Source organism: Cetorhinus maximus, chromosome 5, assembly GCF_964194155.1.
Source record: "Cetorhinus maximus chromosome 5, sCetMax3.hap1.1, whole genome shotgun sequence".
NCBI lineage: Eukaryota > Metazoa > Chordata > Chondrichthyes > Lamniformes > Cetorhinidae > Cetorhinus > Cetorhinus maximus.
Genome location: NC_135883.1, coordinates 87061361 through 87074360, shown reverse-complemented (window position 1 = coordinate 87074360; position 13000 = coordinate 87061361). Strand labels below are relative to the sequence as shown.

The 13000-nt window shown below is 43.5% G+C and overlaps 1 protein-coding gene across 1 annotated transcript in view; it reads right to left on the bottom strand.

Annotated features, from left to right (window-relative positions):
• The window catches only part of trdn (triadin), a 565816-nt gene that overhangs the window by 232423 nt on the left and 320393 nt on the right, over nucleotides 1–13000 (bottom strand). The window contains exon 15 of the mRNA XM_078542852.1: nucleotides 12781–12825. Coding sequence (XP_078398978.1) covers nucleotides 12781–12825 — 45 coding nt within the window. The remainder of the gene's footprint in view (nucleotides 1–12780; nucleotides 12826–13000) is intronic.

The window sequence follows — 13000 nt, the reverse complement described above, 5'->3', positions numbered from 1 at the left end:
TGCCATCTACAAAAGGCACGTTGGAAACTCACCAAGACTCCTTTGACAGCACCTTCCAAACCCGCAACCTCTACTACCTGAAAGGACAAGGGCATGGGAACATCGCCATGTTCAATTTCCCCTCCAAGTCACTCACCATCCTGACTTGGAAATATATCGCCGTTCCTTCACTGTGGCTGGGTCAAAATCCTGGAACTCCCTCCCTAACAGCACTGTGGGTGTCCCTACACCACATGGACTGCAGCAATTCAAGAGGGCAGCTCACTACCACCTTCTCAAGGGCAATTAGGAATGGGTAATAAATGCTGGCCTACCTAGTGACACCCACATCCCATAAGAGAATGAAAAAAAGACCAAGAAGAAAGATGAGTAAGGAAAGATAGACTGGTTAAAAGAGAGATAAAATGGGACAAAAAGGAAAACTAAGAAAAAATGCTACATTTGATATCTGTTAAATCTCGTAAAGTCATTCAGAACTTGAAGAAATGATCCTCAACATCTATAAATTTCCACTTTCTGGGTAGAAGAGATTGATTGAAAATCATTAATGATTATCACATTGTTAAAGGGCACTTACACTGTTAATTATTGGACTTAACTTCCTGTGGTGTATTTAATGGGAAATTAATATGCAAGTGCAGCAACTTCATGACAAGAACGTTAAGGACAAGATGTTGCTTTTGCAAAGCTAACAGTGAATTAATATTAATTGTCACAATTCACAGGATATTATTCTTTGTTCCAAGTTGCTGGACACTTTACACATTAATATTGGTATGTATTATTCAGAAACCGTTATTCTTTTCAGCAAAATCCAACCCCTTGTTTTCCTATGACTTCTGGTGCATATTTGTGTGTGTCACATTTCAAGATTTTTGACTACTTGGCCTAGAAGGGATTCTGGATCAATTTATATTGCTATTAAGTTAAAATTAGCCTATCAAGGATTAAAATTCCAATTTACGGTTTATAGGAATGCTGATTAGATTGAGCCCAAGCATCTACATTTTCATATATCACATCAGTCAGAGATGACAGAGATTCATTAAGAAATTTGATTAAACTCCTACACTTAGTTTGTTGGAATGGCCTTATTTATGTGAGCTCAGTAGGGGTTAGAATCCAGATCTGGGAGGGCTGCAAGTAGGTTTAATACCAATTCAACTGGTCAAGTTACAAACAGGGAGAGCCGATGTAGAGTCAGAGGTCAAGTCCTTGACTTCCTTCTTCTTGAGTTCTCTGTCCAGAGATCTGACCTACAATGTTACAAATTCAAGCAGGCAACAAGGCAGGTCCCAAATCCACTCCAGCTGGAATAGGGATCGAACCCCGTGCTGTGGCAATGATCTGATTCACACCAACTGTCCAGCCAACTGAGCCAGCCAGGCTGACCACTCCCAGACACTCCGCCCCACCAGCCCCAGTGTTTTCCTCTGGCCAGCGTAGCAGGTTCCCACGCCAGGCTCTCCACTTTTCAGCTCATTATTTATGCATGAACATGAAGCATATCATATCTCATGGCAGGATGGGCTGGGATTCGTCCACCCCACCATGATCTCATCAGATTATTTCTCTGAGCGAACATCATTCACTCTCTGCAGCTTGGGACTTGTCGTGGCGAGTGAAAGGTTAGAAGCCTATCACCCTCAAGTTTAGTGATACTGCACTGGGGGCACTTCTGGATGCTGTGGAGACATGCCAAGACATTCTTTACCCCTGTAATGCCAGAAGGAGGTCCACCAAGCTCACAACGCTAGCTTGGGAGCAGATTGCCAGGGCTGTCAGTGCCAATGGTCCACAGAAGAGGACTGTCATCCAGTACAGCAAGAGGCTGAATGATCTCATCCACTCCACCAAGGTAAGTCAACCTTATCCTCACTCTCAGCTCATACTCTCACAAGCCCATCAGGCATTTGCAGGGTTATAATCCACAGGGATCTCACACACTGCCTGCACAAGGGACATGACCACTGACTCGCTCACGCGCTTTGATATCTTCATCTCTTCTCACATCCTGTGCAGATCATGTCCTCAGCCCTTACACAGGTCCACTCAGCACACACAAAAGTCAGGCATCCTTATTATCTGCCTTGGCATCCTTCCTGTTCACAGTTCATCCATTTGTCTTTATGCAGGACAAGATTGCTCACAACAAAAGGGAGAGATCCCCAACCTTGAGGAGGCTCACCATCTTTGAAGAGTGTGCGGCAGAGCTGGCCAGCTAGGACCAGGACCGTGCCTGTGCCAAGGGTGAGACCGGCGTCTTCCAAGCCAGTGAGGACCCATCAACAGCTCATCGGTCACCCGGCAAAACTGTGCGTAATTTGTAATTTTGGTGACTCTGCAGCCAATCACTAATTATCTCTTCTCCCTTTGACAGGCACCAGCAGCAAAAGAAAGACGCCCATTGGCAGCCAGCCTATCAGCCCCAGCCCCAACACCATCTCGGAGAAGAATCCTGAGGACCCACTAAATGGAGAGCCGTCACAGTGCTCACCTGCACCCTCCACCAGTGCAGAGGCACACACACCTCAGTGGAATCTAGTTCAAGAGCAGGCTGGGGATCACAGTCTGGTGAGCACAACACAGATTCGGGTCCACAGCAGACGGAGGCAGGGACACCCAAGGTCACTGACAGTCAGAGAACTGCTGGAGGCCAGGCTCCTGCAGAATCTGAGTCAGGTGACAAGCATCTGGACTCGGCCTTCACACAGATGGTGGAGCTGCAAAGACAGACATGGGAACATCGAACAGGGTTGTCAGATGCTGTCACCAGATTGCAATGGACGATAAAGGAGTCCATCCGCATTAAGAAGGGAGGGAGAGAGAAAACAGGGAACTACGGGCTTGTTAACCTTACATCAGTCATAGGGAAAATGCTAGAATCTATTCTAAAGGATGTGATAAATGGATACTTGGATAATCATGATCTGATTGGGCATAGTCAGCATGGATTTGCAAATAGGAAATCTTGTTTGATGAACTTGGAGTTTTATGAGGATGTTACTGACAAAATTGATAAAGGAGAGCCGATCGACGTAGTAAACTTGGATTTTCGAAAGGCTTTTGATAAAGTTCCCCACAGGAGCTTGATTAACACAATAAAAGCACATGGGATAGGAGGCAATATACTGGCATGGATTAAGAGTTGGCTAACAGGCAGAAAACAGAGAGTAGGAATAAATGGGCCATTCTCACGTTGGCAGGCTGTGACTAGTGGGGTACCACAAGGATCAGTACTAGGGCCCCAGCTGTTCACAATATATGTCAGTGATTTGGATGTGGGGACCAAATGTAATATTTCCAAATTCGCAGATGATATAAGGCTAGGCGGGAATGTATGTTGTGAGGAAGATGTAAAGTGGCTACAAGAGGATTTAGACAGATTTAGTGAGTGGGCAAGAATATAGCAAATGGAATATAATGTGGAAAAATGTGAGATTATCCACTTCGGTAGAAGGAACAGATATGCAGAGTATTTCCTAAATGGTAAAAGGTTAGAAATTGTAGATGTACAAAGGGACCTAGGTATCTTTGTCCATATGTCACTGAAGGCTAACATGCAGGTGCAGCAAGCAATTAGGAAGGCTAATGGAATGTTAGCCTTTATCGCAAGAGGATTTGAGTACAGGAGTAGTGAAGTCTTGCTTCAATTGTATAGAAGCTTGGTTAGACTGCACCTGGAGTACTGTGTGCAGTTTTGGTCCTCTTACCTCAGAAAGGATATTATTGCCATAGAGGGAGAGCAACAAATGTTCACCAGACTTGTTCCGGGGATGGCGGGACTGTCTTATGAAGAGAGATTGGGGAAACCGGGCCTGTATTCTCTGGAGTTTCAAAGAATGAGAGGTGATCTCATTGAAACCTACAAAATACTTAAAGGAATAGACAGGGTAGATGCAGGTAAAATGTTTCCCCTGGTTGGAGAGTCTAGAACCAGGGGACACAATTTCAAAATAAGGGGGAAGCTACTTAGGACCAAGATGGGGAGAAATTTCTTTACTTAGAGGGTTGTGAACTTTTGGAATTCTTTACCCCAGAGGGCTGTGGAAGCTAAGTCATTGAATATGTTTAAGGTAGAGATTGATAGATTTCTGATTAACAATAACGTAAAGGGTTACAGGCATAGTGTTGGTAAAAGGCATTGAGGTGTTCGATCAGCCATGATCGTATTGAATGGCAGAGCAGGCTCAATGGGCTGAATGGCCTTCTCCTGTTTCTATGTTCCTATGTTCAGTCTGATGTCACTGTGCTGACATGCCAGCACACTGAAGTCAGCATTGGTAGGATGGTGACCGCCGTGGAGACCTTTGTTCAGGACATTGCGCCTGATATACACCAGGACCTAAACTCCATCACTCTAGCTATAAGTGGGATTCGTAAGTGGCTAAGTGAGAAGCGGACAAGGCAACTGGACTTCACTCCAGGTGTCCCTTCTACTCAAGGAGTCAAGCCGGGCCCTCAGGCACCCTCAGGTAGGAGGACCGTCAGCTGAACACCCTGAGGCCATTCATCCAGGTGATTCCAAGAGTGTCTAGCTGATTCCAATCCCCTCTGCCTGTGTCCCCATCATCTGTAGCTCCACAGGTTGAGGAGGGTGCACCTGCCCCACAGTAGGAGACCCAAAGCAGGCAGGGGCCCTTCAGGTTTTGGCCCTCCAGAGGATGCCTGCCAAGGTCATCACAGACAACAGGATACAGCAATTAGCAGGCTGCCTCCACCTCTGATGGCGGGGAAGCACCTGGATGTAGAGATAGGGTGAGAAAAATGAAAACTAAGAGCACAAAGGTAGCACAGATGTCCACAATCTGTATAGAATTTGCACAAAAGTAAATAGATTTTGATTCCACTTCTCACGTTGTGTGTGCCTCTTTTATCTGATGATACGCTCTGTGGTCAAACTGTCAGAAATGTCCGCCCCTCCTCCCAGATGTCCCATGATCTGCCTCTGTTCTATGGTTTCTAGAACCATCTCGTTAAGGTGCCTGACCTTTTTCCACATAGTATCGACATGAGTGAAGCGTCTCCCATTAAGAAAGTTGTTGGCCAAGGCATTTCTGAGAGCTGCTTCAGAGATTCGTTTAATGTTGCATCATGAGTTTAGAACCTGGAGGCTCCCGATGCTTCTGCATTGGATCTTGCATGATTGAATGGTGACGTTCATGGAGTCGGTAAATATTTCATTGGTCTCCATGTACTTTCTGAAAGCCTTGAGTGAGTTTTACATATGAACCCCAACTCAGAGCTCTTATGCACTCTTGTGTGCCTGCTGCATTATCTCATGTCCATATGTACATCTGAATATCACCCCAACATGTTGGAGTTATTATGCCATATCAGAAAGGCCACATGCTCCCCAAGCTGCCGTACCTTCCAACATGAGGAAATTGTAACTCCTTATTCAGAGATGGATGCGCTATGTTGACCTGATCAGGATCACAACCAAGGTGGTAAGGCAGACCCAGCATGGACAGCACTGTCATGAAGCTATTAATGTATATAATGTTATTGGGATGTTTTTAATATAGAGGTTTAGTCTGCGTATGTTAACTGGATTAAAGCCAGCTAGTCTGGGTGCTTTGAGGTATAGTAGTTGAGGAGCAAACAGTAAGGTAAAGGACATTTGCATTTTGTTGAATACAGCATTCAAAGACTGGGGGTGAAATCTTGTACCTAGCTAGGAGACGCCAAATTTGATGTTTATATTACTAATAAAATTGGTAATGTAACAGGGGTTTAATTGTTAGAAGAGGTGGAGTTGAAAGGGCCTAGTGAAAATGAATGAAAATTTGCATTCAAAGAGAAAGGCTGGGTATAACCTGGGAGGGTTTTGTGTGTGGAAGTCAAAGGGCATGTAAGATCAAATCCTGTAAGCCTACAACTGTCCGCAAAGGAACCAAATTGAAAGGATCATTTTGAATTTGTAAAGTGAAAATGCTTTGCCTGGTTTCAGCTTAAAGTCTATGGGTTATTGTTGCCTTAGTGGAGATTAGTTTGGGAATTTGTTAAAAAGTTATTATAGTAGTAATTTGTAGCCATGTGTATGTTTTTAGTACCTTGTTGTAAATTAATAAATGTCTGATTTAGTTTGATGTAAAAACCTCTCGATAACTGGTGGTCTTATTCCTGAATTTAGAGCTGCAACTCAAAACATGCCAATAGAAAATATAGGTTATGACAGTTGTTTAAAGTTTCCCTCTGGGATTTTAAATAACTCACCTTTTAAAAACTGTTGTGTCATAACAGGGGCTGGTGAAAGAGGTTCATATGTGCTAGTCATCATCGTCTTCCTGGAACCTGATGGCTATAAGCATGTCATGTGCATGCCTGCCTCGTCTGGCCCGTGCTATAGACTCTTCTTCTGGAGCTTCAGCTTCCTCACCCTTATCAAGCTTAGCCCTCTTGAATTCCTCATCATCAGAGGAAATGTGCAGTTCCCCCATCTCTCATTCTGGCAAGACATCCCGCCTTCGGAGCACCAGGTTGTATAGAGTGCAGCAAGCCATGATGATGCAGGGCACCCTCTGGGGAGAGTACTGGAGAGCGCTGCCTCATCTTCAGGATGCCAATGGTCTGTTCGATCAATAAGCGTGTTGAAGAATGAGCAGCACTTGATGTTGATGTCCCGATGCCCCATGTAGACCTGACCCCTCCCCATCTTCAGTGCCCATTGTACTATGATTTACAGAGATCCCCCACCTCATGGGAGCATATGCAAGATTGACATATAAGATGATTCCTGAGTCATGTTATCATATGGTTAGATAATGGGCAGTAAAGATAAACTCTTCATAGTGGAAGATGTGGTATCAGCTTATAGAAGAGACTGATAAAGCTGATTCTGAAGGTATATTTAGTGCTTAACCATATTTTGTTTCAGTGTTTACGCATTGCAGCCTGGGTTCTACAATTCATAGTAACCCAGAGCTCTGTCAAAATAAATAAATCTGCTGGCATAGGTGCAGTAGTGTTGTTTAATGGAATCTACCAGCGCAGGCAATAGTGAATTCAACTGTATTCTATCTAACATGAATAGGAGAAAAGCTGAATAAAAATATTTTCCATTGCCAAGAGTTCGCAAAGCTCTGCCCCTTCAGTGATAATATGAGAAAATTGAGCCCATTAATTTGCTGGTCACTCAGTTGATCTCTGATTTGTATAATATCCAACTAAACGTATCTATTCCAAGTGATTAAGTTCCAGACAATCAATTAAACATAAATAATGAATTAAATGAATTATTTGTTAAAGGCCTCTAAGTGATTGAATAATTTCTAATTAAAATGAGTGCAGTACCGGCCCACTAATTTTCATAGTAACGCTAGTCAATTAAACCTTTGGTATTAAGCTTGTAAAGCCAAGTTAAAAGAAAATGAGCCAAGCATGGTATAAAACGTAACTGAAAAAAAAATAGGAAGGGAGACAGATGCATCAGCCCCAAACTTTCCTCAAAATGGAACCTGGTAATGTCAAGTCTCTGCTTCCTTTCTTCATTTGCCTTAAATTCTGATGGCAGTGGCTATGCTCTATTTCTTGTGGATTTCAGAAAAAAGGTGCAAGGTTGATTAAATGGCTTAATCTGTTGGAATGTCCTGAGAGCAGGCGAAAAGACCTGGAGGCAGTGCCCACCACCTAGAAAAGCTATCTAATCCAATCCAGTCCAGTCCAGCCTGTGGCTCCAGAGCGGAGCAGCCACATTCTGAGAGAAATTTAAGTGTGACATCACAGGGAATCAGATAAGTGATTGGTTTGTGAATATATTGTTACTTTATCTTCAAAACTCTTACAACTTATTGATTAATTGTAAGGTTTTATTGGTTGTAGTAAGGTTTACTAGCAGCCATCTAGCAGCCATAAAGATTATTTGGAGTAGCAGTGTTTATTAGTTATAATTTAATTAAAAATAAAGTAATTAACACATAATTAATGCTGGGTCAAAATCCTGGAACTCCCTTCCTAACAGCACTGTGGGTGTACCTACACCATATGGACTGCAGCAGTTCAAGAAGGCAGCTCACCACTACCTTCTCAAGAGCAATTAGGGATGGACAATAAATACTGACCTAGCCAGTGACACCTACATCCCATGAAAGAATAAAAAAAAGATAGCAGGGCAGTTGATGTGTTGCGACTGCAGAATGTGGACGTTACAGGACACCGGGGTGATCTAGGGCAAACACATCTGCAATAAGTGTCTGTGGCTTGAGGAGCTTCAGTTCAGAGTCATTGAGCTGAAGGCCAAGCTGCAGACATTGCAATAAATCAGGGAAGGGGTAAGTTACCTGGACGTTTTGTACCTGGAGGCAGTCACTCCCCTCAGGACTGGGTCTTCTGATTATCAGTGGTCAGGGACAGGAGCCTGTGACTGCGAGTGAGACAGGTATGAGGATCCAGAAAGTAGATGTGGGCGAGCCTCAGCCTTTACAATTGTTCAACAGGTCTGAGGTTTTTGCAGCCTGTATGGATGAAAGTGGTGGCTGCAGGGTGGATGAGCAAACTGACCATGGCACCATGGAATAGGAAGCCATTCAAGCGGGAGGAGTTAATAGGAATATAGTAGTAGTGGGGAAAGTATAGTCAGGGGGATAGACACAGTTCTCCGCAGCCAAGAGTGGAAGTCCAGGAAGTTGTGTTGCCTGCCTGGTGCCAGGTTTCAGGACATATGCTCTTGGCTGGAGAGGAACTTGCTATGGCAGAGGGAGAGTCCAGTAGTGGTGGTCCACGCAGTTTCCAAGGTAGGTAGATCTAGGAAAGAGGTTCTGTTGAGGGAGTATGAACTAGGGCTAAATTAAAAAGCAGGACCTCAAAGTAATCTCTGGATTACTACCTGAGCTACAAGCAAATTGTTGTAGGGCAAACCAGATTAGAAAGTTAATGCATGGCTCAAAGATTGATGAAAAACAGAGCAGGTTCAAGGGGCCAAATGGCCTACTCCTGCTCCTAATCACATGTTCATATCTTAGTTCTGCCCAGTTGCCCCTAAAGCAATGAATCCATCAAGCAGTCTTACATTCTTGCCAGCAAGAACCTGGTCCTGGCAAAATAAAATGAGGCCAGCCAGATTTTAAAATGTGGATTTCTTTGTTGCAATAGACATTGAGAGGCCAACTGATATTGGGAAAGCAGCAAATTCAAAATTAGAGGCTAAATTTCTGATCAGAACACAATCGGTAAATTGAGCAGAAATTGAGTTTAAAATTCACTAAAATTGGGTTACAGTTCAGGTTTATGCTTAAAGGCATTTGCATAATCACAAATGTTAAATCTTCCATGACTCAATGCAATAAGTCAGCATTAAAAAGTAGTCCTTAATATACTTAAGAGTAGCCATTCTGTGCAATTTGATTAGTACGGCTAAAAATGTGTTCATTGCAACAAAATAAGCATATTTAATATAAATATCTACTCCACCTGCAACCTGATTTGAAATCGCCAAAAATAAGATAAAAACTATACTGAACAATATATTAGTTCCATATGAACATATGAATTTGGATCAGGAGTAGGCCATTTTGCCCCTCGAGCCTGCTCCATTAGATCATGACGGATCTGATTGTGGCCTCAACTCCACTTTCCTGTCAGCCTCCTATGCCCTTTAACTCCCTTGTCAGTCAAGAATCTATCTAACTCAGCCTTAAGAATGGTCAATGACCCTGCCAACACTGCTCTCTGAGGAAGAGAACTCCACAGACTAATGCCCCTCTTAAAGAAATAATGTCTCTGCCTCAAGTGGAAGACCTCTTATTTTTAAACTAGTTCTAGTCTCTCTCATAAGGGGAAACATCTTTTCAGCATTCACCCTGTCAAGACCCCTCAGTATGTTTCAATAATTCATTGGTATATACAAGACAGTTTCTCAGTAAAGTAATTATTTTCTAACATGTAGAAACTTTTAGGATGTGCCTATCAGTGCCTATGGACCTAAAAAAGGTGCTCAATTTGAAAAGCCTTCTCAAACAGGCGCACTGGGTGGAAACTCACCATTATTTTAATCTGAAGATGTGTGCAGTTTTGTGGGAGCAGCTGACTTTGGGCAAAATTATTTTTAAACTAGCATTAAAGATTGTGGAAACTCAAGTTACGCTTGATGTAACTTACATTTAAAATTTCCTAATCTTTTGTGGTTGTCCAGCCGATTTCATCTTGATCTTTGGCTGGCAACATTTACTTTGTGACTAGATGTTGCACAGATACTCCTCCATCCCCAGTATCCAAAAATGGACGGTGAATTGTTTCATTCCATTTAAATAACAACAGCCTAAAAACTGCTGTCAAAGTAACTATGCAGCTCATAGTTCTCAACACTATTTAAATGTAAATGCCACAAGCAGCTCCATGAGGGCAGATGCGTGATTAAGGGCAGAATCATCCCAGATTTGCATTAAGTGTGGTAGCGGGCGGCTAAAACGATCTTTTACACACCGGCTGCAATGGCGGGTTTGCACGCTCTATCGTCCCAAACCTGCTGCATTACTTATGCATTCCCAGGAAACACACAGCTTCCATGGCGGGTGGGCTCTCATTCGCCCATCACGCCATCACCTCGCTGCTTCATCACGCCAGGCGCCATATTTAAAGTCCAGCCACGTGCACACATCTCAGTCCTTCCAGCCCATGACTACTGCAGGGAAGATGTCCACGAAAGGCAAAAAGACTGCAGCCCCCAGGTTTAATGGCACGTCACTGGAATGCCATTTTGGCGCCATAGAGGCCTGCCCTGATGTCCTCTACCTCCACTCTGGTAGTAGAATGGGCAGCGGCATCACCAATCGATCATGACAGGCAATGGCAGTGGCGGTCTGTGCCAATGTTACACAGAAGAGGTTGGCCATCCAATGCAGATAGAGGATGAATGATCTCATCCATGCAGCCAGGGTATGGAAACCATCTCATCACTTTAAACTCACATACTCAAGCCCATCACACATTCGCTGACATCTCACTCACTGCCAGCTCAAGGAACATCACCACCCAATCTCACACACATACCCTCACATGTCCACCTGGCCTCATCTCCTCTGGAGACTGCCTCATCAGCCCTTATCATTTTGAGGACACCTGCATAGATCAACATGTGTCCCCACACACACCCTGGGATACACCTTTTCCCCAGCACAGCCCTCATCCTGCAGCCTCTTCCCTTGCCTGAGGCCACGTCTCCCCCTTCCCCAAGCAAGCCCTAGCCCTGTAACCATTGAAAAGCCGCCCACATATGGCTGATCTGGTAGGTAGAGACCTAACCGTTAGCCCCCCTAAAAGTGATGTGGTGCTGTCTGTGAAACCTGGTGCTGATGACTGCGAGTGCTGACCAAAGCAAGGTAGACAAACTTTGAAGACCTGAGCGAAGTGCAGCCCTCCAGGTGCATGTCACTTATGTGCTTTTGTGAGACATGTCGGCACGTTTTCCTGCTGACGTGGGCAGACAATCCAGCAGGGGCAGGGGGATGAGTCTGGCGGGCTGGCCTCATAATGATATGCTGATGTATTACAATGAGGTTCCCAACGTCCAATGGCGGGAAACGTGGCCTGCCATCAGCAGGCTGAACGGATGAACACAAACTGGTTTCACACCGTCATGAAACCAATCATGCCATATTCTCCACTCACACCGTTGAACACGCCCGACACTGGTGGGCACCAAAAATCCCAGCCTAAGCGTGGAAATCCAGCAGACATTAGCGCAGATGTACCACTCTGCTTGCTAAAATGGTACCTTGCTGTCTGTTCCCCATTCAAATGCATTGAGTGGCATGAAGTACCTATATTTGCATTGTAGATGTGTAGTACATTCACTATGGAAAATTAAGTCAAGTCATTTCAAATCTAAGTACCCTTCTAACATGATGTTACTCACTACTAATCAACCTCTCTGGCACTTAAAGTTAACTATGGAGACTTATTGCTTTTAGTTTTAATTATTGTTGGAGATTTTCAAAAGACTTTATCTTTACTTTGTCTTTTTCTCTCTTTTTTCTTTCTCTCTTAACCCAATATTTCTTTTCATCTCTTTATTTTCCTTCTCTACCGGATTTAACATTGAATTCACACAATCTAACTTACACACCCTTGTTCAGACTTTCACAATCCTTCAGTTTGATTGGTTAAGGAGGGACACAGTTGTTTGCCCTCTTCATGCTGATCCCAGGTGTCCTGTAGATTTCCATCCCGCACTTGCAGAAGAATATATCATGAAGATTTTTTTAACTCTTTCATGGAATGTAAGCATCACTGGCAAGGCCAACATTTGTTGCCCATCCAAGCAAGTGGAGAGTATTCCATCACATTCCTGACTTGTGCCTTGTAGTAATGGATAGGCTTTGGGGAGTCAGGAAGTGAGTTACCTGCTGCAGGATTCCCAGCCTCTAACCTGTTTTTATAGCTACAGTATTTATATGGCTGGCTCAGTTGGTCAATGGTAATCCCCAGGATGTTGTTGGTAGGGGATTCAGCAACAGTAATGTCATTGAATGGCAAGAGAAGATGGTTAGATTCTCTTGTCATCCTAAACCTGAATACAGTCCAGGCCTTGCAGCTTATGTACAAGGACTGCTTAAATCGGCAACAGCAAATTTAATTGGGCAACAAACGCTGGCCTGGCCAGCAATGCCCACATCCTCTGAAAGAATAAAAAAAATGGTGGGTGCCTTTCATTGACAAATTACAGGGTTTTCTTGTGCCAACAATTGTTCCATATTTAATAATGTGAATGGGTAGCTTGAACCATATCTGGAGCTGTTCTGAATAGGAATCACAGATGAGAGAATTATAAATAATTGATACCTGCTTTCTTTGGTGATGGGGGAGCTGACTTCTCTTTGGCTGGTTCTTAAATACAAAGAAAAAAGACAATGTTTTTCCGAAAATGTTTTTTAAAAATTGCAATAATAAAACAGAGACATATCAAAATAAAAGCAAGAAGCTGCTATTTTTGCTTTGGGGACTATATCACCAGCAATCAGTAATTTTGATGCAATTTAGCAGTTATTATAAGAGATTCATG